General features: G+C 42.2%; 3 protein-coding genes across 3 annotated transcripts; 1 reads left to right on the top strand and 2 right to left on the bottom strand.

Moving 5' to 3' along the window:
* Positions 1 to 310: 310 nt before the first annotated feature.
* Positions 311 to 15,538, bottom strand: LOC125774903 (transmembrane protease serine 9-like). The gene is made up of 12 exons (XM_049445271.1): positions 14,723 to 15,538; positions 14,238 to 14,632; positions 13,813 to 14,158; positions 12,494 to 12,552; positions 10,016 to 10,169; positions 8,937 to 9,121; positions 8,683 to 8,860; positions 8,200 to 8,604; positions 3,544 to 3,807; positions 2,351 to 2,513; positions 1,911 to 2,280; positions 311 to 1,826 (listed from the first exon to the last, which is right to left on the bottom strand). Exons 1-12 carry the CDS (start codon positions 15,021 to 15,023, stop codon positions 1,614 to 1,616), a joined length of 3,033 nt encoding a protein of 1,010 aa, XP_049301228.1. The 5' UTR covers positions 15,024 to 15,538; the 3' UTR covers positions 311 to 1,613.
* A 299-nt stretch (positions 15,539 to 15,837) lies between these two features.
* LOC125765375 (trypsin-1-like) lies at positions 15,838 to 20,056 on the bottom strand. Its single transcript, XM_049430406.1, has 4 exons — positions 17,842 to 20,056; positions 17,550 to 17,757; positions 16,921 to 17,477; positions 15,838 to 16,845 (listed from the first exon to the last, which is right to left on the bottom strand). The coding sequence occupies exons 1-4, from the start codon at positions 17,899 to 17,901 to the stop codon at positions 16,660 to 16,662; spliced, it is 1,011 nt and encodes a 336-aa protein (XP_049286363.1). The 5' UTR covers positions 17,902 to 20,056; the 3' UTR covers positions 15,838 to 16,659.
* A 36-nt stretch (positions 20,057 to 20,092) lies between these two features.
* On the top strand, positions 20,093 to 22,597 carry LOC125765374 (trypsin-1-like). Its single transcript, XM_049430405.1, has 4 exons — positions 20,093 to 20,607; positions 21,455 to 21,605; positions 21,671 to 22,065; positions 22,136 to 22,597. Exons 1-4 carry the CDS (start codon positions 20,509 to 20,511, stop codon positions 22,505 to 22,507), a joined length of 1,017 nt encoding a protein of 338 aa, XP_049286362.1. The 5' UTR covers positions 20,093 to 20,508; the 3' UTR covers positions 22,508 to 22,597.
* Positions 22,598 to 22,627: the final 30 nt, after the last annotated feature.

The following is a 22,627-nucleotide window of genomic DNA, read 5'->3' as shown; positions in this document are numbered from 1 at the left end:
CCGGGCGTCAACGGGTTGTTGAGATAATTATCCATTTTCGTGACAAACTTCGTCCATATACCGAGTGAAAGCTCATCGCTTTTTTATTGCCACATTGGTTCTTAACCCTTGCTATTGGAGATTCTGTTTGATCTTGAAAAAATTGACAAAATGTATTTGTCAGTGTAAGAAACAATATAATTTTTTAAATGCATAATTTGAACAAAAAAGTCTGTTTTTTGTCCTGAACTCAAGGAGCTTGAAATTAATGAAAATTAAATTAATTAAGCAAATATTAACAATGATGTTACAATATATATTCAAACTTTTTCTGCAGTTGTCAGTTGTTTTCCAGTTTCTTGAGCTCAGTGGCCATGTTGTACTAAAGTTGGTTGTACTAAAGAAATCCAATACAGGATAACACTATTTTTTTAATTAATCAGTGTTGTTGTTAATATTTTAATTTGTAAAGGCTTTATTAATTAAAATATTAGTAACATTATTAATAAATAATTAAAATATATTGTAAAACAGCTGTCCCGAAAAACATTAAAACGTTATTCTCATACAAATTAAACTAAATAAATTAAATGTATATTAATAAAAATTAACAATTATTAAGAAACTTCTAAGTCCGGTATCACCGTCATCAAAGTACCAGTTGGTGGAATTATATGGAAATTGTTCACTATGAGCTATTTGAAAAGATCAGATGATAAAAGCAAATCATTTACAAATACAAATGTATAATTTCCATCGTATCTACCCAATCAAAAGTTTTTAAATTACTATTTACATAGATTGAAAGCTGCTGGTGTTAAGACTGTTGATGACTGAAAAGATGTTAACGTGTTATAATTCTGTTGCATGATGATCGAAAAAAGGCACGAAAGCTTTATTTACTTGCGATCCACATTTCGGTGAACATTTACTAAAAAAAATGCTCCATAAACTGCTACAATGATTTCTAAACTTACCTTTGATGAAAGTTATTTGTCTTTTTGTTCTTAAAAAAAATTCGCACTAATAAATAGTAACTGTCGCTCATCCACCCTACGCGATGATGATTCAATTATGATAGTTTATGTGCGATAATGAGCTTTTTGCTAACGTTTCAGACTCTTCCTTCGGTCGTGTGTTAACCAAACATTCCTTACATGTTTCTGCGTGCGGTACGTGAGAAAATTTCTTTCATTCCACATCGACCATGGTTGGTTCCCAGTCGGCCCACACTATTTATGCTCTCATTTCTTTTAATCGTTGCTTTTGTTCTTCCGTCATCCGATATGCCGACATCAGTGTCATGTGCCTTTTCTTCTGTTGTTTGCTTTGCTTCGTTCCTCACAAAAACACTGAAACACAACACGCAGCAAAAGCAATGGCACCGTACATTTGCCCCAATTAGTGCAAACATTCTGTGTCGCTTGGTAAATCGATCAAATTATCACCCTCTGTATGCAATATGGTGAGAGAAAAATGGGAACAGCCCCAAACCTCCGGATCGCATCCCTCAGCTGAGAAGAGACGACCCCATTCCACACACTTGAATACAATGTTCAGTTATCCGGTGGTATTGTCAGTCGGCTAGTAGTATTCGCACTTTATTTACAGTCGTTTTCCTTTCTCTTCTAATATCACTTCGAGCAGAGGCAGCTGTCGTCCAGGTTAGCGCGCAGCCAGGGAAGATATCGCGCCACCCGCGTATACACACCAGGATAGCCCGCCCGGCCACATCCGACGCCCCACGATACGATCCCTACAATTTCGTGTTTGTCACCGTTTCGAACCAGCAGTGGTCCACCGGAGTCACCCTGACAAGAGTCCTGTTTTCCTTTACCAGCGCACAACTGTAAATAGACCCGTCCAAAAGGATGTTCGCTTAGTTTCAGTTAAGATGCATTGCGACGTGGCAGCCCTTTCATCCAACTTACCATGTTTGAAGTTATACGAGACGCACGATACTTCATACTGCGACACTGATCGAGCGTCAAAATAGGTACATCCACGTGCTGCACTAACGCTGGAAGTGTACCGCCTTCCGAGGTCCTTCCCCATCCGACAACCGTTCCCAGCTGGCCGGCCGGTTCACTGCGTTCCTTGGGCAAACACACTGGCCGTATAGTTTTGGTGAACTCGACTGGTTTACGCAACTTCAGCAAAGCTATATCGTGGTTGTACGAGTTTTGATCGAAACTACGATGACGTATGATGGCAGTAACCGCACGCATTATTGCCGGTGTTTCTGATGCTACAAACTGGTCATAATCCCCCAGAATTACACGAATCTTGTTGCGTTTTAGTCTGTAAAAAATACGAAACAGTTAGTGTCTCAATCTACAAATAAACAATTAAGCAACAAATGCCTATCTACCTTCGAACACAATGCGCCGCAGTCAACACGTAATCCTTCGTGAGAAGTGATGCACCGCAATGGAACTGACCATCGTAAACTAGGCGTGCCAGCCAAGGATATTGGTTTACTCCGGTCGGACGCCCTCCAACTATTCGTATTTCCTGGTTTGCTGCTCCACATTCTGAAAAAAGAAACAATATCTGCTTAGCAGGCGTAACACATCCAACGGCCGTAATGGCGGAAAATTTAGCACGTGTTTCAGTATATTCGTTTCAGCCCGATAGATATGCAATCCGCATTGCACGCGTGAAGCGAATGTTTTGTAAGGTAAGCTAATTCGTGCATTTAAGTTTCAACATGCATTATTCACGTAAATTAATGGTTGTAATCTATCTCTAGGTTAGAATTATCATTTAAAAATTTATGTAAAAACAAACCAAGGAAAGAATTGCAAGATTTATATTGGAGTTCCAAAGATTCACAAAGAAAGTTTACAAACAAATCAAATCTATCAGAGTGCGATTAAAAAAAAGTTAAATAAATAGATTTAGAAAGTAAATCTTTTTCCACATAAGCATACAACAAATACTTCATAGAAAATATAAATATTCTTTTGTTATATCAATTGTTTTATTTATAATAAAATGTTTAGAACTAATTGTAATAGGTTCTATAAGTTTATCTTAAAATGTAATTTTCATAAAAACAAATATTTATTCTACAACATTTTTTTGTATATTTTGAATGTCCCTTGTATGAAAAAAGTTTCTATTTAAATCAGTATGCAATAAACGATTGAATGTTTTGAGCATGTCATCAAGAAGAACTTGCAGCTTGTTTTAGAGTATCAATCATAAGATTAATAATTATTTACGCAATTTTAGAACAAAAAGGTGCTTCAATTTGGCAGTCCATCGATGCAATGCACTTTTCTTTATCATTGATTATTTCAAAATTATTTTTCTCATTGATTTGTTTTTGAGAAAGAATGAATTATTTAGTGTTCTGTTCTGAATCAATATGGCCATTAGTAGAGGAATAACATAATTAAATAATAGTAATGAGTAATGAATGTCAACAGTAATCGTTCACAATAGTATCAACTTTTAGATATTACTTTTTAAAGCAAAGTGATACGATCGGAAAGATCAAAGTAAAGAGAGAACAAACCAGCCAATATTCAACGATCTTTACCTTTTTCCAGTACTTACCACAGTCACAGCTTTTCACCTGATTGTTGGTCAGGTCGTCATCATCATCGAGCGAAAAGGCTGCCGTGTTCAGTCCAAACAAGGTATCGAACAGAAACCGTCCATTTCGACTGATCAGTTCCGTATCATTCCAAAGCGTGCCTCCTTCTACTTTGCCCACATTTCCAGCAAACACTAGCGTTGCTAATATCGTGCCAATGATCAATCTGCTGACCAAAGGAATATTCATTTCCGGATGCATTCTTCTGCGCATAAGATTATCTGATTAATTCTGCGTTCCACTTGAATCCTCGTATAGCTTTCTTCCCTCACCCTGTTTGCCTCCTTAAACTTTTATCCTCATGTACATGCGCGATTGTGTGTGTGTGTGTGTTTGTTTGTTTGTTTGGTATTTTCGTTCATGTGCCCACAACATCTGCGGTCAGTTCACTAGCCGTTAGCTGCGTCTTTGCAAACTGTTTTATTCACTATGCTTTACTATTTTATCTTTCACTCAACGTTTCACTTACACGTTGTTGCTCTGGTCCGTGTTTACACGATTCATAATCTCATTTCACTTTCTTCTGCTCTCGGCAAGGCACGGCGACGTCGGCATGGTGAACATTATTTAACATCAGTTTAGCCCGCATCCGCCTTCACCCCTCACTGCACCAAGTCAGATGAACTTGGGTACGACACACAGACCGGACCAGTCAGCGACACCAGCCAGCATGTAAGCTCCTAGCCTCAGACTACAGAGGATGGACGGATAATGGCTTCGTTTTCTTCTTTTTCACTTTCATTCGACCAATCACTGTTTTGCCTGGTCGTCTTCGCTATCTTCACATTCGCACTTCTCACGCACTATCGCTTGTTTTAATGTTTTCACCCCAAGCCGTATGAAGATATCTACAGTAGCAGTTCAGCACTATCTCTCGAAAAAAGAGCATGGAAAAACACCAGAAAACCTGGTAGCAAAGGGACCTCAAAGGGAAATTAATCTCTCGTGTGTGATATAATGAAAGGAATGTCGTAGTCGGTGCCATCCCCAAAAAGCATGCCTTAGCATCGAACAACGCGGGTCCCAAGAAAGCTCAACAGCTCGCACCGGAACTACACTAGCCAGCACAAATTAAAAGACACGATTTCTTGCATTTCGTGACTCTCGTTTTGATCAACTTCATTAGATACGTAGTGTCGATGCAGCTGCTCCATTCAATCTTAGCGTGTGCGGAGTAAAGGTGACCACTGCAGGATATGCAAGACGCTTCAGTCTTCGTGATTATACGGAAAAACGAAAAAACACCACGCTGCTTTGAACCTTCGTAAAACCTAGACGGTACGACATGCGTTGCCCTAGGTAACCCGAGTGTATTAATGAGAGTCTTCTCTCGTGGTAAATGGTCATATCCGCTTGAAAACTGCACTGCAGTGAAAGGCTTTCAAGCTTATCTGGTGTCAGCCGTGATTGTGGGCATGTGTAAATGTGTAGGAAAGTTCATCGCTCTCATTAAGGAGGTGAGCGTTACAGCTTATTTAAATATGTTAAATTAGCTTGTATAGCTTTAAAACAAAAATTTATCCCAGCTCATGTGCTACAGAGAAAAACTAATATTACAAAAAAGCTAATATTATCGTAACAAAAACTATAAAATAAATTCCAAAGCTACTATTTCTCAGTCCACAAACATTATAAGCTGAATGAAAAGCCTAATGTACCCTTGCGCTGTCATGTGAAAACTTTCTTGGTGATACTAACTTTACTTCAATTTTAAGTTTTTACTAACTTCACTATAGCGAGTAACTAATTATTTTATAATTTAAAAAATGTTGGAGAATATTTTTACCACATGACTTAACTATGCACTAATATGCAACGAAGGATTTATATTAATAAGTCTTACGCATAATTCTCGTACAGCGTAAACACGTATATGTCCAACGTTGTAAATGTTTCTATCGAAGGTCCAATAACAAACAAACAACATAAAAGTCCAAAAGCAATCATCACAGTCAACAAATCTTCCATAGCAAAAAAAAAAACAAACAACCATGGACGCATACGCACCATTTGCCAATTAAGATAATTTTCAATCGTGACACACTTTTGCGCTGACATATGTTTTGTATTCGAACAGAAAGAAAACCTACATTCACAACACCTTCTTTCTGTGGCCTCAAATCTCACCTCACCCACATTATCGGCCAATGTTTATGAAAATTATAAAGAAAGTTTATGCGACCGCTTTCGGATCGGAACACCTTTCGGATGCGATCAAAAACCTGTCCAAACCATGCCGAAACCTTGGGCACGGGTGTTCAAACGAAATCTATATCACTGCAATAGGATTGAATTCACCAGTTCATCCAAACATTTCGTGTATCTTTTAAGACTGCACAGGATAAAAGATTGTCAGGGTTATCAATATGATCACGCGTTACCTTCTGCAGTGAAGTCCTTCAAACACTACGATTTTAAACTACGCTACCACAACTTCTGTGGGAAATGCGCACTATCACTTGGATGGTTGAAAGTAAAATGACTCAAACCCGGACACGCACAACTCGGAAAAAATGTTACAAACTGTGGCCAACCTTCCACTAACACCGTGGGCGCCTGTCGGATTGGTTGCACCACCAAGAACTGGTAAAAGATTTGTTTTTTTTTTTCGTTACATTTCCTCTTAAGTGCCTGGACGCCCGCAACGAATGGCCCGAGTTAGTGATCGATGAAATAAAAAATTTCGCAAATGGTTGTGGAGGTACGAATAGCCATTGCGGAACATAAAACGCTACCGACTGAGCTGCGAAATTCGTCACCAACCGTTCATACTGGTCACTCGAAATGGTTATGTAAATGTTTCCGCACTGCAAGCTGATTGGCCACCCTGATACTATTGTACACAATTCACCACACTCACCGCATCGAGGTTTCACGGAACGTGACGAATGTTAAGCTTTAGCTGCACGCAGTCCATACTGAAGGCTGAGTTCGGTAACGGGTTCACTATAGCAATGCAACGCAGCTGCTGCAACTGACTCACGGTCTGATCGATCGATCGGATACCATGCCGAGTGATCGATTTTCTATCGTTATTCAACTAGTGTGATCATTTGTGATTAAATGCTTTTCTCACCCACTTCACAGCCAACGATTCCCACTGTACGAAATGCACTTGTGTAAGTTACTTATCGTTTTAGGCCTAGTGCAAGCTCCTTTAACGTACTTTAGAGCTAGTGCGATATGTGCTGCCCACTGCACCATGAATGGCCTTGACTGTAAGACTTCCTTCGCTACAATGGCAAAGGATCGAAGACCGAAGAAACTACTTTCATTTTTCACCATCATCAACCGGACAACGCGAGAGGGCACCCAGCTAGAAGACGTTTCGTGAGAGTAGCAAAGCATCGTACAGGGCTTCTTGGCTCTATTTGCTCTTTAAAACACGGAAACAAGATGCAGCACTATTTTTTTAGCTGGAGTATTTAATAAAACATCGACATTTTACGATATGCTGTTACGAGAAAATTATACTTGTTTGGTGTTTATCTTAACGCAATGTACTATGTAATGCAAACCAAACCATTCTATGTAAGCAAACCAAGCACTACAAAAAATAACCAGATAGCGGGCCTAATATATTAACGGCTGCAACAACTACTACAACAGGCCAATTTATTTATTTCAAAAAAATCTTTGTTATCTCGCTCCTCTATTCTACCCTAAAAAATTGATAATAATCAAAACAACGAAATGTACACTTATGGGATTTGTATACCAGGTTAGATCCTAAACAACTGGCAACTTATTTTTCTAAAGCTATCACTTTTATTAGAACAATAAACTAACAAGAAGTAAATAGCATTAAAATTGAACCTCATAAAACAATACTGTAATTATTAATACTTTATAATGGTGATTGGTGTATAAAATGTAATTTAAAACAATTGTAAATCAAAGCTATACAAGATACTACCTTCGTAACAGTTCAGAAGCTGGAATGTATATAAATTAGGTCCAACATGACATGCAACGAATTATTTCGCTTCACATGAGGAACCCTGTAAAATTTAAAAAAGTGGAGAAGCAACTCAACAAGAGACGGAACAGCATGTGTGCGATGGTCAACACGTGATAGGGTAAGATAGAGAAAGAGAGAGAGTGTTGAATCATGCCAGTCGAAGAGAACTGGTCCGGCTGAGGGCTCTGGTGTAGATTCACTTTCATTTTCTCTCCTAATCAATAGCATTTCGATGCGTTGCTAGTGGATGTTCCATCACATAGTCGCTTTCTACTTCAGTGCGCGTACATTATTTGACCACCGTCGATCGTATATGGCAAATGATCGATGACTGCTGTCTGTCTCACATCAGGAAGCAGTCAATTTTCTTGTCATCCTACAACTGGGGTCAAAATGGCAAATTGATTTTCTTTACCCGTCACTAGAAATCAACAAGTAATTGCTGCCAGCTTTGCTTCTTTATAATTGTTTATTTTTTACAACTTGATCAACTTTCATTACAACAACCCAATGTTTTTTTTTTATAACTTACATACTAATAGTGACAGCCGTTGTTACAGCTCTTACATACTATAGTTTCTTGTGACTAGAAAACGAATAAATTATCAACAGTAAACATCTGTTCCGCGAGGTGGCGTTTCGTGACAGTCCTCTTAAATTCTTCGGGCAATATCCTTTGGCGGGCAGATACATTCATTGGCAAGCTTTTCGTGAATCCACGGCAAGTAGTTGACGATGCGCGTATAGATACCGGGCAAATTCGGACGAGCGCATCCTCGTCCCCACGAAACCACACCAATCACTTCCATGCTGCCAAACAGACCCATCTTATGCATCGGACCACCGCTATCACCCTGGCAGGCATCCTTCTGGCCATCGTGGTACCCAGCACACATCATGTTGGCAGAGATCTTCTTGCTTCCGTAACCGGCGTCCAGACACTGCTCATGCGACCAGATTGGAACCTCAACCGCTCGTAACGTCTTGGAGGGAGCGCGCTTCTCTTCGATTCTTCCCCATCCGGCGACCACCCCGATCGATCCGGTGAAATCCATTATACCTGCGGAAAAGCAACAAACCAAATGACAATCGTTATTGATCAATTTGCCCTCACTAACAGCTTTAGCTGCACAATTACTTCCGTCCGGCAGACAAGCTGGCTGAATAGTGGGCCCATAGCGTAGTGGTTTATCGAGTTCCAGCAGCGCAATGTCGTTGTTGAACGTGAAGATATCAAAGCCCTCGTGGTCGATGATCCGCTTCACCCGACGTAGCTCGGTATAATCCTTAGCGATGTTGTGGCCACCCAGATAAACCTGTGTCAAGAAATTGAACCAAATGAACCAAACGAGTGAAAAATCCTTCCTATGTTCCGTGAACCAAAACACTAACCCTAATCTCGCTTGGTTCGAACGAATTCACACAGTGTGCGGCCGTGACTAGAAAATTGCGGGAAACAACAGACGCTCCGCAGTACAGCTTGCCTTGCCGGAAGAGGCCGGCCAACCATGGGAACTGATGTGCGAAGGTTTCAGTGCCTCCAACGATGCGATTAGTGCGTCCACCAACACCACAAACTGGAAGAAAAATATAAAAGAAACGTTAAGTTTGGTGGCTGTAAACTCGTTTGTACGCAAATTTTACTATGAACTACAATGCTGTCAACCAAACTGATGCTAAGAGTACAGCGTACTACAACTCATAAATATTACTTTTTCGGTTCTGCTCACATCCGCTCAGGAATCGCATTGCTATTACAGTTACGCATAGTGAAACTGAGATGCTCACAAATCCACTCGAACCTCTGTACATACACACATGCATCCAATCAGATATCATTGCATTCGTTATGCGTGATCGACAGGTCGCATATGTGTGCGCTTAACCTAAATTCGCTAGCCTTATTCGTCTCTCCGTCTTTCACAGCTACACCGTTCAAAACACGCGTCGCCGGGACCGGAAAAAAATGCCACCAAAACATAGACAACATTTTTAACACAACACCACCTAATGTGCCGATTGCAAACGATATAAATACCAGCAATGGTCGGTATGTAAAAGGGAACATCTTCCTGTTCATTTCATCAAAACGAAAGTGAAACCTGTGACCAGCTTTCTTTGCGGATTGTCACGTTATTACCGTTTTTATTCCGGGTCAACCATTCGCACAATCACAATCAGCATTTTCCATTCCAAAAGCGCACTCCACACCGATTGTAATGATTTGTTACGCAACATGTCTGTGGCGCATCGGTCGCCACCGAAAAATGATGCACTTTTGCACGGCGTCCTGCGAAATATGTTACGATACACTTTGCCACCCGGGGCAGATGCACACCGCCCAGCTTGTTGTTGTTTACAATTATCGAGTTAACCTTTCACTTTTATCCAGAGACAGTGTACGGTTGGGCTATGCACTTTTTGAGTAGATTGCCACTCCCTTGCACTCTTTCGTAGCTCTTTCAACTCACCACAATCACAGGAATCGCTGGAGTTGTTGACAGGAGCGGCCAATAATGGTGCAGCCAGCATTGTCAGCATCAGCACCCAAATTGCCATTAAGTGAACGGACGAGGATCGATTCATTATCATGATAAGCTTAAAAAACCACCAAACACACATACACTACACTCTGTACCAAACAGGACACCCGAGTTGGAACGAAAAGACTTGTACGACCGAACAGACGACGAAAGGATCGCGATGCTGAATGAAGCTGTGAATCCACACAGGAATTCACGATCTGTTCTGGTGTTGATAGAGGCTTCTTGGGATGAAGCTTCTTGTGGCTCTTTACGCAATGTTCTGTGACTGACAGCAGTAATCGGCGTGGCTTTTATATGCACAACTTTTCGAATCGGATTCAGAAGGTTCAAGAGACAATGACAACGCGCGCGGGACGTCGTCGACTACCTTGGCGCGCTCCGACTCGAGTGATCGAACTCGTGTCAATGTAGTGTGGGCCCTCTTTGTTTTGCAATGCAGTGCGTTCCTGCAGTTGTTGTTCCCTTCCGTACGGTGGGTCTGATCTCGACCCGTCGTGGTCGTCGTCGTCGTCGTCTTCTTCTGTAACGAGAGTAGTAGAGGTCGTATGCGATAAGGGTGCGGATGCGCCCGTGTTGCGGCTGCGGGTACCTGAACTATGCTTTGTCGGCGCGCATTGGGCCGCATGCTTACGAACACATCCACAGCCACCATTTTCGTCGGTGCACCTGTCTCTGTGTCAGCGTGTCGTGGCGCTCGCAACCTAACCACCACATCTCACCGAGACTGTCCCCCGGGATGATTACGGTGGACAATTACCTCATAGTGCGCACGGAAAGTGAGAGTGCGTGCCCTTGGTTCTACTAACACACATTGTGCCGATGGCTTCCTTACTCTTGTGGTGGTCGTGCTTGCATCGCTTACATCGTCGATAAGCGCAACGCATCATGCGCGCGTTCAAACCCACGTGCGAGGGAGAAGGCCAGTGTCAGAGATCGATTCAGGGAGGGGATGCACAGAAGGGAAGGGAGAACAGTGAGAGCCGTCGCGGTATTGGCCATCTTTCTCACTGGTGTGGTAGTAGTAATAACAAATTGTTCGACAATGTTCGACAATTTGACTGTAAACTTCCATCGTCACCGTGATGTTCATCAGCATTGGGATCGTTGTTTCGCCTGTTTGTTTATTTTCCGTCATATCTTCTTCCGCAGAAGGTACTCTCTAACATCGCCCTCTCTCTCTCTCTCTCTTTTCTCTCTCTCTTTCTCTCTCGCTCTCTTTCTCCCTCTATCTAAGGGTGTACCGAAATCATATGCCGTATCGCTGTTGATGTTTTTTTAAATGGAGAAGAAAAACAAAATAGAGAAGCAATAACCATACGCGCATGCAAATCACGTTGCACTTGTGCACCGTTGCATCGCTATTCTTTTTTGGAAGGCTCTTACTTTTTCTCGTTTTTTCTCACTATTTGCAAGCTACCGCCATGATCAATAAGTCGACTTATCATAACTGGTAATCACTGTTTACCGAGGGCGCTTACGATCCTTGAGAGCAACCTTCAAGAAATGTGCTTAATAGGCGTTTGACAATTACAAACCTTCACTTTATCACACTACAATGAATAAGAATTACTCTAACATTTGTAAAGATATTTCTTTACGCTGCTTGATAAAATTTTTGAAGATAGGATAAATAATTCAATGTTGAGTTAGAGGTACTAGAACACTCATCCTACTAACATTCGCTTATCTAATACACCTGAGTTTGCATTTCGTAATCGTGCTTTGGTACTGCTTGATTGCGCAATGCATCCAATGTTAAGCTGCATAGATACGATCCGAAACCTTGTCTACACATAACCCTGACCTATCTAGCATCTGGTGGAATTGTTTTCCTCGATCGATTCCCCGAAAACTTGACTTTGAGCAAACTCGATCAATCGCTCTCTTTAATAGCCTGAAATTCATAGCCCACCGAAACCAAACTTACACAAGTGTGGAGCAAGATCAATTGCTCGTACGTTACCTGCGCTATGGTACGTAACACATTACTACGTAATATTCACTTCGATGTCACAATGTGTAGCCGTAGACTTGAACCCAAAATATGGTATTAAAATTGCTTGTGAAATTCTCGCCTCTTGAAAGAAAATCTTTTGTATTATTGCCATTTTGTTTTCTTTTTACTTTCCGCTCGAAAGTTTACCTATATTCAAGCCATAACATTTCGTTTTAGTTAAAAAAAAAATGTAAGCAAATTATTTATGAGTACCATTTATTTTATATGAATAAAGTTATTTCCACCAATTACTTCATAAAGCTGTACCTTTGTGCAATGCAAAAATGCCATCAATACAAAACACCATCAACCCCCATGGAACAGCGTTCGTCGTGACTACCCCACCACACACCTGCGTGACATCTTTTCGAACTGAACTTGAACAACGGTCCTCATACGTTACTCACCTTTCCGGTGGATACGCGCAATTGGCGCATTAGGAAATGCAGATGATGCTGACATTCAGCTGGTTTTGGGGGGATGCAAACCTTGAAATCGCATTCATATCGCAGCCTTCCACCGCAAACCCCCAGCAGCTTGCCTGAGGACAAGTGATCGTGGGTGCGATCGCACGCGAAGTTCAAGGATGATACCACGGTACATCATTAAGCGTGAATGCTAATGGACGAGTGAGAGCTGATTCATTCCTTCCGTCAATCTCCCGACAAGACACAAGCGTGAAGCTGTGGGTGAATGGTCCTTGACAAAAATTGTAGAAAAGTGCAGTAGTGCGGTATGGGAGGGGCTCTGGCGTCGAATCTTCCGAACGCTAATGATGCAGCCCACAGATTCGTGCCCAATTGCTGTTCCTCACGCGACACGCTCATTCTCTGCTGGGCAGTAGGCCAATAGAACTAGATCAGTAGAGCATGATGATCTCACCGAGTAATTAGCATGATTTTGTAAGGTTTAAAATCAATATTATTACATCTAACCTCTATGAAGCACAGCAAATAGGACAAAAAGAAGGTGGCGAAAATATTATTTCATCACACAAATACATTGTGCGTTACACTTGTTATCGCGTAAAAATTTCTTGAAAGCCAATTTCTACCAAATATCGGTCATTGATTCTGGAACAATACCGGATGCAAGATAAACGACACAGCGTTGATGTACCACAAGTTCAAGACCGTTTGATCGTTGAACTCACGATACCTCATCCAAAGAAAACATTGTTAAACCTCAAACCATGACGCTGTGACATTGGCTTCACAAACTGACTCATACGAGCGAGCGTATTTCTTTCTCCGAAAAATAAGCTACAGATAAAATAAACGTCACACATCCGATCGTAACTCATTCCACCACGCTGTAGAATGCGGGTGCGCTGAACCTCGTTGAAATGACAATTTTTAACACCTTTTGCAATGCTCAATGTTTCCCTTGTAGGCAATGTACCGCGACAAATAGCCGTCCTACGAAGTTGACAAATAGTCCTCCATCAGGAGCTTTCACCTTTCCGCGAGGATAAATCATTGCTGCATTCGCGATCAAGTGCAAGCTAAAGCTTTATTCAATTAAGTTCATACACGGGACAAATGCCCGTCACGTGTACACAGCTAATGCATGAACTGTCCCACATCAATTAGCAGTAATTGCTTCCACAAACACTTTCTTTCTCGGCTCCATCCCGCAGGACATTGCTCCAGCGATTGTCGTTCCGTCTCAGGTACGTTGTTTATTGGGCATCCTCAAAACAACCCATTACTTCACTTGCACGTACACGCATCTCTTGTATTGAAATTAATCCAGGAAATGAATCGGTTTACTCGGGCATATATACCCGGAAATCGGGGCTGGGCACATCCGAAGCCCCATGATACGACACCCGCAATCACGAACCGGTTAGCTTCTGCATCGAACACATGCATCGGACCTCCACTATCGCCTTGGCATGAGTCCTTGCCGCCCTCGGGAATCCCAGCACACATCATGCGATCGTTGATCTGGAACCGGAAGTATTGCGTTTGATTGTGGCACTCTGCATTGGCCAGGATCGGGACGTGCACTTCCTGCAGGCGCACCGGGAACGTCCCATCACCTAGTTTACCCCAACCAGTCACGATACCCTGCAAGAAAAGGATAATAGCGCTAGCATCAGCACCAACAGCTCGGATCCGTTGGGAGAGAAAGTTTTTATGGTCTGACCTCCTGTCCTGCGTACGTATTGCCTTCCGGTGGCAAGCACACTGGTACTATCGTTTCGCCAAGTGGAACCGGTTCACTCAGCTTTAGCAGCGCAACGTCGTTGGTAATGAACACAAGTACGTTCAAGAACCAGTTAGTCATTATGTAGGACACTTTACGCTCGAATGAATCTTCCTTGGGTACGGTGCGATCATGCATCAACAGCTTCACTCGGAAAAGCGACCGATCGCTACCAAACACACAGTGTGCCGCCGTCAGGACGTACCGATCGTTGATCAGGGATCCGCCGCAAATGAACCGGTTGCTGTAATACAGTGCTGCCATCCATGGATAACGCCCGATTTCGGCTTCATGACCTCCGACAATCTTTGAGTTGTTTGTGCTCGTACCACAAGCTAAGGAAGACGAACGGAATATACACTCTAGTAAGCACGTTCAGCACTGTAACAATTCGTGCTAGGTACTCTCACCTATGTACTACTCACAGCATGGTGGACAGTTCCGAGGCGCTGCCCGATACGCAAATACACTAAAGATCGGCATACCGAAGACGGTCGTGATCCAACTCCACACACCACTGTTCAGCAAAGGTGCCTTACCGATGAATCCGTTCGGATCGATCATGAGACTATCGTTCCAAGCAAATCTCCCCGGTGCGGTAAGATTCTCGTTGGTAAAGTCTGGTATTTGGACTGTGCTGTTGGTTTCGCTGCCCATCACGAAAGGAAATACACTTTCCCACACCAAACACTGCACGATCAGGAACAGCACCGAACGGAACGCCATCTGCGCGACGAATTTGAACTTGAACTAAAAGTCCTCGCGTGTCCAAGTAGTCGCCAGTGCTGGCAAGTACCGTTGGCCAGTGTGGTATCGTCTTCAGCACTTTCTCTCCCATTTTTCAATAGCAGACTGTCGCCTGCCTTGTCGCACCGGTGTCGTAGCTTTCTTCTCGTGCTGACGTGAGTTGTGTACTGTTTACTTGCCTGTGGTGCATTTGTACGCCGCTAATCGAACACAAATACTTCAAAACCTATGGGATGACTTAGAAACGCTAGTGATTAGAAACAAGCCATTAAAACAGCAAAAGTTGTACCCCAAAATGACCTAAAAATATCCTTCATCTAATCCATGAACTCGTGCGCATGGAAATGAACGGATCGTTAATCAGATTGGAACAATCGGTCATATGGTCGCCTATCACGCTATGAAATATATGCAAAAGTATAAACCTACTCTGGAGTAGAGAGGAAGAAAGAAGCGCACATATCAAGTGGTTTTCACTTTCACAAGAAAACACTTAAGAAAGCAAGAACACGATTAAGTGAAAGTTTCTGTTTGAGTATGTGTGATGCACAACTCATCAATATTCCTATTTTTATTTTGAAATCCATGAAACTGCTTGAAAATCTGAATAATCTGTATTTAGTACAGCTCGCATAATTTAAACTACTTTTTTTATTTTAGTATTATGCAATGATGTGATTGGATATTTTTATTCTAAACATTTAATGTTAAGCTGAAAAATACAATTCAATGAAGTCCTTCAAGAGAGTATGTACGAAATAAGGTAAAATGCAAAGAGAAAATACTTTGTGAAGAATGTATTCACTTCTGTCCTAAGAGAGTGACAATCCGGCGAGAAGCCGTCATTCTTAAATAATAAAATATAAGATAAATGAAGATCTTTCATAACCATCATATGTTACCCAAAAGAACAATATTGACCCGAAACATTATCTATTTTGTCAATCTATTACTCGAAAAATATATAGAACAGCTCACTACACTTATGAACAGCTCCAAACACTTGGCGTATAAATGTATTAATACGCTTTTAACCGATTAACTCTGTTTATTTACAGGATGGTGTTTTTACACTCGTATATAAGAGATAATGGTTTTTTATTCTCGAATCACATGTATATATTAAAACATAAAGGAAATTTGGTGCTCCATCTAGTATGTTTGTTGGTGTACCAATAAGTTACAGAGCATCTGCCCAGTACACTCTAAATAATCCAGTTCCATGCTATTATTTTACCACAATGAACGTTTGTGTTCAAGTCAAAGCAGCGGACCTCCAGTGAGTACCTAACAACAACCGCATTGATCGTGATAATGTTAATGAAAATTACTCAAACCGTCATTACATTGTAAAACTGTGTCTCATTTTCCATTTTCCCTACATTCATTGTGCAAGGAATTTGCTATATCTACCCTACCCGGCTCACTCCAATGATTTACTGGACGTTTTAAATAGACATCATTTAAGTTCCTTTCAGACAACTTCATTTGTTCGCTCCATTCGGTCTCGTTCTATCCAATCAACACAAACATCCGTGGTGCAAAGCTGCTGACTTTAGCTGCGTTTAGTAATTACGGTTCATGACAATGGTCTTCCGAAGGCAGTAAACTAGAATCACGCTACGGAACGTTCGCAAGAGCACGCATCTCTAGTATTAGACCTAATCCAGTTCAAGTAACGAGTCACTCGCGTGTAGACCCCGGGATAGTTGGGACGGGCGCATCCCTCACCCCAAGACACTATGCCGACAAGCTCGCGGAAATTGCTGTCCCCAACATTTAACGGTCCTCCGCTGTCTCCCTGAAATGATTAAGAAAAAGTCCATATACTTTCACGTTATCACACTGAAATTCGCCTATATGTTAATTCTCGCACCTGACATGCGTCACGTCCACCTTCAGCGTATCCTGCACAGAGCATGTTGTCTGTAATACGCGAAGCACGATAGCTGGACTTTCGGCACTGCATGTTGGTAATGATGGGCACAACCGCCTTCTGCAAACCTTTCGATAAGTTACCGTTAGCGAGCTTTCCCCAACCAATCACAGTGCCGTTTTGGCCGGCAAAGGTTCTTCCAGACGCAGGAAGACAGACTGGTACGAAATTCTCACCAGCATTAACCGGTTGCTGCAGTTTAACCAACGCGATATCATTGTTAAACGTGTCCAGACTAAACCGTTCGTGGCCGTAAAGCTTGACGATGCTGCGAGTGATCATCTCGCCGTGCTCGACATCGTACAGCTTCGCCAGCAGCTGGTTGGGCGTGAAGCTAAGCACACAGTGTGCCGCTGTCACAATGTAGCGATCGTTGATCAAGGATCCTCCGCAGTAGAATGCACCCCGGTACAGGAGCATTACGATCCAGGGATATTCTTTAACATCGGCTGCATCTCCTCCCACGATCCTCGAGCTCGTCTTACCTCGACCGCATGCTGTAAAGCAGAGAAAGTTTTTCGGAACGAGATAACCGCATGACAACAGCGCTCAATCATTCGCATACGTACAGCACTCCGGACAGTCACGTGGTGGAGGCTTCAGTGTGGATGTGACCGGCATTTCCGCACCGAAGATCGGCGGTCGATAGTTAAGCATGGTGGATAGCCAAGCTAGCAGCGGGTTTTTTGCACGAAACCGGTTATCACTAATCGGGCTTATCATAATCGGCGTCACATAGATGTCATAATTGATCCGGTTGTGTTCCTCATCTTCCCGCTTGTTGGAGACATATGGTACAACAACCAAAAAAAGATCACGTCAGAACATTTACCAACACGCCAGGAGACAAACCATACTTACGCCAAACACCAAACACAGCACACACAACTCCATCCACAGCACAACCTTCAGCAACTTCATCTTCTCGTTCCGAATAGTATTCCACCAACAACAGTTTACCAAACAAAAATAGCCAAAACTATCCCGCTAACAAAACTGGTGATCGACCAAAAATGAGCTCACCAGCTGGACACTTCCGCATCCTCGCACAGCGCAACACTATCGCTCACTGGCTGCGTTTTTGACTGTGACCGTGCACGTACATCGCGTGGAATCGGTGTCTGATCTCCCGTCCCGTGTCTCACACAAACTATGCCGATGCTGCGGGGGAGGGAACGACAGACCGCAACGCTATTGTAAGATTATCATGCGACGTGTTTGGGCAGACGCGAAACGACGTCGTTTCAATAGCCCCAAAGTTCCCGGGGCGAGCGTTGATGAAGTGTAAAAATCACCTACAATAAATATACGGCAACATACGTGGTACAAACAAACAATAAAAAATAAAGCTGACAAAAATAATTAAAGAAAGCACTTCACCTATCCGCGGCGCTCCACTTGCTGCTTCCATCATGGCTCTTACATCGGTCACTTCTTGGCTGGATTCGTGCAGCGATCACACTCACGTCCTTCTGCTGTCAACTCACATAAGTTGCGGTGACGCGCCTGTACACAAAACACTGAACAATAGTATGGAGCAATGGTACCAGCAAGTGAAAGCGTATCAGAATTAAAGAAACTGACCCAGTCATACACTGAGCGAAAGAGGTTTATTTGTCACCCACTGATACTCATGCATGTATTTGTGATCGGATGTATGTGCGAAAGAAAATGGACTATTGAATGAAACATTTTATGCGATACGGTTCCTTTCCATTTTATTTGGTTTGAGTTACATCCAATAGCAGAAGGACGTGCCAAAGTACGTTCGTTTCTTTTTTATCAACGTCTGTTCAAGACAGCAAATATATATCCTCTATATTTGCTATTCTCATCAGCCAAAACACGATAATGAATTAATTTAGAACACTTCTTTGAGAACACGCATAGTTGAAATAATACTTAGTACTATAACTAGCGTTTCATCTATCTTATTAGTTACCGATCCTAATTATGTTTTAACATAACACATTAATAGTACTATATTTAAAAAAAACATTACTAAATTTTGAACGTAGGGGAAAAAATTTGGAACCATTTCTGAATTCCTTCCAGAGCGAAGTAAAATATAATCTTTAATACTTTCTCGAACCTTTATTACTGACCTGGGTAAGCGATCCTTTATTACTGACCTGGGGTTCTTTAAAAAAACTGAATTATAAAAATCACATATGTACTACAGAAACATAAGGAAGCAACTATATGTTGGAAAGAATGTTGGATAAAGCCATATAGGTTTAGTCCATTTCGGATATTACTAATGAGTACAATAAACGTTGGGACAACCGCTAAACTGTACAAATGCTAATAACTGTACTAGTTAATGTTGTTACATCTCGTTACTTCTCATTTGAGCTCATGTTGATTTTATGATTATTACTCTTCGTGGACAATCATTTGTAGGATGGTGACCATTCTGGTAGGCTCTCAAACCTTAATCCGCGAAATGTTATGGATGGAAAACGATAATTTATGCACAAACTAGCGGTACATTTCACCACCAGACAGAACCGGTCGAGTGACCCATCCATTCCAATCCACCCGTGCTCTGGACGAGAGACATTTCCAACCCTGACCGTGAAGTACGCTACTCTTCATTCACCCAGTGCGTACGATCGTGCTACTGAACATTATATTGCGCACAGGCACAGGAACAGTGACACTGGTCATGGAAAGTAAAGACCTGATAAACATACACAAAAGGGGACGCGACGAAAATAAACAACAAAAAATAACACTCTAGGAAGGAAAGACCAATAAACGCTACTGTGTATGTGACAAGTTCAAGACCACGACTTTAGCCGTTGGTCGATGGGCCTGCTTTGCCAAACATTGCACCTAGCCCCAACATAGTGCCTCGCTGGTAATCTGGACGAAACTGCGGTAGTCGACGATGCCTGCGTCTGCCTAGAAGGGTACTTTCCAAATAGCCCGCCAGCTTAAACCGCTAAACGACCTGGAAGTCCCACAAAGCAGCTACCAACTGGAGCAAGTGGTCTGCAAACCGAATCATCAGCTGTGTTCCAGAAGGGCTCTCCTATCTCACAGTCTCACACTGTGCTCGTGTCAACAGGCACCGAGATGTGGTCAGGTGTGGCGAGATTCACTCACCAACGTTTAGTTGTGTACGATCTTGCGTCGCGACTAGAGCGATCGCCACCGGTAGCCGGTTGAACAGTTCCGCTCGTATCGAAGCGCTACAACAAGACTACCAGTGTGAAGAAACCAGGACACTGCTGAACAGAAACTTCACGACAAGTTCAAACCGCTTGGAATAGCAAGTTTTACCACAATCGGACCAAAACGCCTGGCCAAATACTCGGCGACGCTCAATTTATATGCAAAGTACATTCCCTGACAGTGCTTTCCTCAATTCATTCCAGTGACAGTCATACCCGTGCTTAAACAAACAGTGGTCAGAGTAAAGTTTACTGCCAACCAGTCAGCAGGACAGTCGTAGGACAAGCGAAAAGAAAGTTAAAACAGTCTCTTCAAACGCGATCTGCGCAAAACCAGTGCACAGCCTTAATGCAGTGCTTTCATGCACTTCTTTGTAGTGTCATGCAACTGTCAATCCTGTTTATGGTCGGCCTGTTCTTTCTCAGTGGCCCCGCTGCCGGTAGACGTGTAAGTTTCCGTAGCTTCAAGAATCAGTTCACCCCTGCCTGACCCACACCGCCGCTCCGGATGAAAGCGAGTGATCTCCGTGGCTAACTCGTTTTCATCCCATCGTTGTTTTGCATCCATTTGGCAGATAAAGAATACATGGCTGGTTTTTTTGGGCCATTGTGAGTGTGTGAGAGGATGAGTGCTTCACCAAAAGAATGTATCACGAGTTCAACAAACTTTTAAGCTACGCAACGAAAAGCTTCGGCAAACCGGAAGAACGGGACCGAAATCAATAGAACTGTGAATTTTGTTCCCAAATTCAACAACTGGTTTTCGAAGCGAATTGAAAAAAAGCGTTAAAAAATCGGACGCCATGTTCAAATTATGCATGTTGCTTTTTCCTGTTCGTTATGTGGGATCCAAAGACAAAATCTTAAATAACATGTTTTTTGTTTACTCTTGGATTAAAAAATATATTTTTTGTCTGTTTTATAAGAATTTTTTTTCCAGTGTTGTATCAATTATAAAATACTATCATCAGTTTGCTTAATGTTTTAGATATCATTTATAACATTTTTATTCATTTAACATTTGCCAGAATTTGCCAGAGAAGAATTTTAATTTTAAAGTGGAAGTTATTGTTTGACATAATTTATAATGTACTTTCGAGGGTTGTGGAGTGAAAGTATGAGATAATTTTAAAACAACAAGAGTACTGCACACAGCTTTCATGTATTAATGAAAAATATTCAAGCTAACAAATTTTTGTTGTTAAATTACCTTCACATAATACAGCCAAACTTATATTTATATGAAATGATCATGAAATGGTCATCTCACATATTTTTCTAAATTTATTTTAAAGATTGCTGAAGAGAAACAAGCCATTGACTTTCCAGCTCAGGGACAGACGGAAAAAAATAATCCATTCATCGCATGGCTGGCAGGACTAATAGGTACTACTACCACACCGCCTCCGGAGAACCTCACACCACCGGAAAGCTGTCCGACATGTAGTAAGTTTCGATGCAACAAAATATTATAAAAGGATCATGCTCTCACAATTGATTTTATCTTACAGAATGCGGTAGAACTAATCGACTTACCCGTATCGTCGGTGGACAAGAAACGCAAGTTAACCAATACCCTTGGATGGCAATGTTGCAGTACTCGGGTACATTCTACTGCGGGGGTTCACTGATCAGTGATCGTCACGTTCTGACGGCGGCTCATTGCGTACATGGGTTCAACCGGAACAAGATCAGTGTTGTCCTGATGGAACATGATCGTGTCTCAACGTCTGAATCGATGACGATGGTGTCCAATGTATTGCGTGTGATAGAACACAATGGTTACAACTCAAACAATTACAACAGTGACATTGCGATCCTTCGGCTGACCACCACTATGAAGATTGACGAAAAACTTCGACCCGTTTGCTTACCAACGCCGAAGAAACCCTTCAGTGGATACGATGTATGTACGCCAACATTGAAAATGTGTTCCATGATTGACCTCAGCAATTGTTTCGTTTCTCACCTTGCAGGGCATCGTCACAGGATGGGGTGCAACATCGGAAAATGGAGCAATTTCCACAAACCTGCAAGAAGTCACGGTTCCGATCATGTCCAATGCGGATTGCCGGAAGACGGGTTACGGAGCCACACGCATTACCGACAATATGATGTGTGCTGGGTACAACGAAGGGAAGAAAGACTCCTGCCAAGGAGATAGCGGAGGTCCGTTGCACGTTATCGATCAAAACAGCACGGACAATGTGCACCAGATCGCGGGCATCGTGTCATGGGGTGAGGGTTGCGCCAAGCCCAACTACCCCGGTGTGTACACGAGAGTGAACCGGTTCGGGACGTGGATTCGTTCCAATACGGTAGATGGCTGTTACTGCAGTGAAGAGTAAAACACAGCAGCAACAAATGCGGACAATGCTGACTATTTGTCTAATTTAATCCTTGAAATCCTTGAAATAAATATAAGTAATGGAAACACATGCTTTATGAAGATTTTTTTCTTGTTAAAT

The sequence above is a fragment of the Anopheles funestus genome, chromosome 2RL (assembly GCF_943734845.2).
Source record: "Anopheles funestus chromosome 2RL, idAnoFuneDA-416_04, whole genome shotgun sequence".
NCBI lineage: Eukaryota > Metazoa > Arthropoda > Insecta > Diptera > Culicidae > Anopheles > Anopheles funestus.
The sequence above is the reverse complement of the archived record's forward strand: the minus strand, read 5'-3'. Positions and strand labels throughout refer to the sequence as shown.